The 1,885-nt window shown below is 46.7% G+C and overlaps 1 protein-coding gene across 1 annotated transcript in view; it reads right to left on the bottom strand.

Annotated features, from left to right (window-relative positions):
* LOC106511687 (KN motif and ankyrin repeat domain-containing protein 1) overlaps window positions 1-1,885 on the bottom strand; it is a gene marked incomplete at its 5' end in the record, with an annotated part of 8,525 nt that overhangs the window by 5,117 nt on the left and 1,523 nt on the right. The window contains 2 exon segments of the mRNA XM_014000432.1: window positions 640-840; window positions 995-1,137. Of these exon segments, the coding sequence (XP_013855886.1) occupies window positions 640-840; window positions 995-1,137 (344 nt within the window).

Below are 1,885 nucleotides of genomic sequence, written 5' to 3'. Positions count from 1 at the left end.
CTCCAACGTGTGTCTAACATGTCTCCAACGTGTGTCTAACATGTCTCCAACGTGTGTCTAACATGTCTCCAACGTGTGTCTAACATGTCTCCAACGTGTGTCTAACATGTCTCCAACATGTCTCTAACGTGTGTCTAACAAGTGTCTAACAAGTGCCTAACGTGTTAGACACATGTTAGACACATGTTAGACACATGTCTAACACGTTAGACACTTGTTAGACACACGTTAGACACATGTTAGACACATGTTAGACACTTGTTAGAAACATGTTAGACACATGTTAGACATGTGTCTAACATGTGTCTAACATGTTAGACACGTTAGACACTTGTTAGAAACATGTTAGACACATGTTAGACATGTGTCTAACATGTGTCTAACATGTTAGACACGTTAGACACATGTCTAACGTGTTAGACACATGTCTAACATGTTAGACACATGTCTAACATGTTAGACACATGTTAGACACATGTCTAACATGTTAGACACATGTCTAACATGTTAGACACATGTTAGACACNTGAACATGTGAACAGATGAACATGTGAACATGTGAACAGGTGAACATGTGAACAGATGAACATGTGAACATGTGAACAGGTGAACATGTGAACAGATGAACAGGTGACTCACTCCGTCACTAAGCGAGGCGTCACAGCCCGGCTGGCCCAGCAGCAGCTTGACGATGTCCACATGTCCATGTTCACTGGCACACATCAGAGCTGTGGAGCCTTCATCATCCTGGATGTTCACGTCTGCACCGTGGTCCAGCAGGGCCCGGACCATGTCCATCCTGCCATGACTGACGGCCAGCATCAGACCAGTCTGACCAGCCTGAGACACAGGAGACAAGCTGCTGAGGACACGCCCACACCTGAGGACACGCCCACACCTGAGGACATGTCTACTAAAGCTGAGCAGCTTCCTGTTTCTGTTCTGTACAGATGAACCATCAACTGTGGCCCTCACCTGTTCCTCTGGCCCTCACCTGACTGGCCCGAGCGTTCACGTCTCCTTTACTGAAGAGCTCCTCCACGATGATCATGTCTTTCACCGTCTCCACAGCTGCCAGAGCAGCGAGCATGATGGGAGTGTAGCCGGCCTTGTTCTGCTGGTCCACGTTACACACATCTGGAACACAGAGGGGGAGGGGTCATGTTAGACACACGTTAGACACATGTCTAACGTGTCTCTAACGTGTGCCTCCAACGTGTCTCTAACGTGTCTCTAACATGTGTCTAACATATCTCTAACGTGTAACGTGTCTCTAACGTGTGTCTCCAACGTGTCTCTAACGTGTCTCTAACATGTGTCTAACATGTCTCTAACGTGTAACGTGTCTCCAACATGTGTCTAACGTGTCTCCAACGTGTGTCTAACATGTCTCCAATGGTGTCTAACATGTCTCCAACGTGTGTCTAACATGTGTCTAACATGTCTCTAACGTGTAACGTGTCTCTAACGTGTGTCTCCAACGTGTCTCTAACGTGTCTCTAACATGTGTCTAACATGTCTCTAACGTGTCTCTAACGTGTAACGTGTCTCTAACGTGTGTCTCCAACGTGTCTCTAACGTGTCTCTAACATGTGTCTAACATGTCTCTAACATGTCTCTAACGTGTAACGTGTCTAACGTGTGTCTCCAACGTGTCTCTAACGTGTCTCTAACGTGTCTCTAACATGTGTCTAACATGTCTCTAACGTGTAACGTGTCTCCAACGTGTGTCTAACGTGTCTCCAACGTGTGTCTAACGTGTCTCCAACGTGTGTCTAACGTGTCTCCAACGTGTGTCTAACGTGTCTCCAACGTGTGTCTAACATGTCTCCAACGTGTGTCTAACGTGCCTCCAACGTGTGTCTAACATGTCTCCAACGTGTGT

Source organism: Austrofundulus limnaeus, unplaced genomic scaffold (assembly GCF_001266775.1).
Source record: "Austrofundulus limnaeus strain Quisiro unplaced genomic scaffold, Austrofundulus_limnaeus-1.0 Scaffold3078, whole genome shotgun sequence".
NCBI classification, from domain to species: domain Eukaryota; kingdom Metazoa; phylum Chordata; class Actinopteri; order Cyprinodontiformes; family Rivulidae; genus Austrofundulus; species Austrofundulus limnaeus.
Note: the sequence above shows the minus strand (reverse complement) of the source record. Positions and strands in the feature narration are given on the sequence as shown.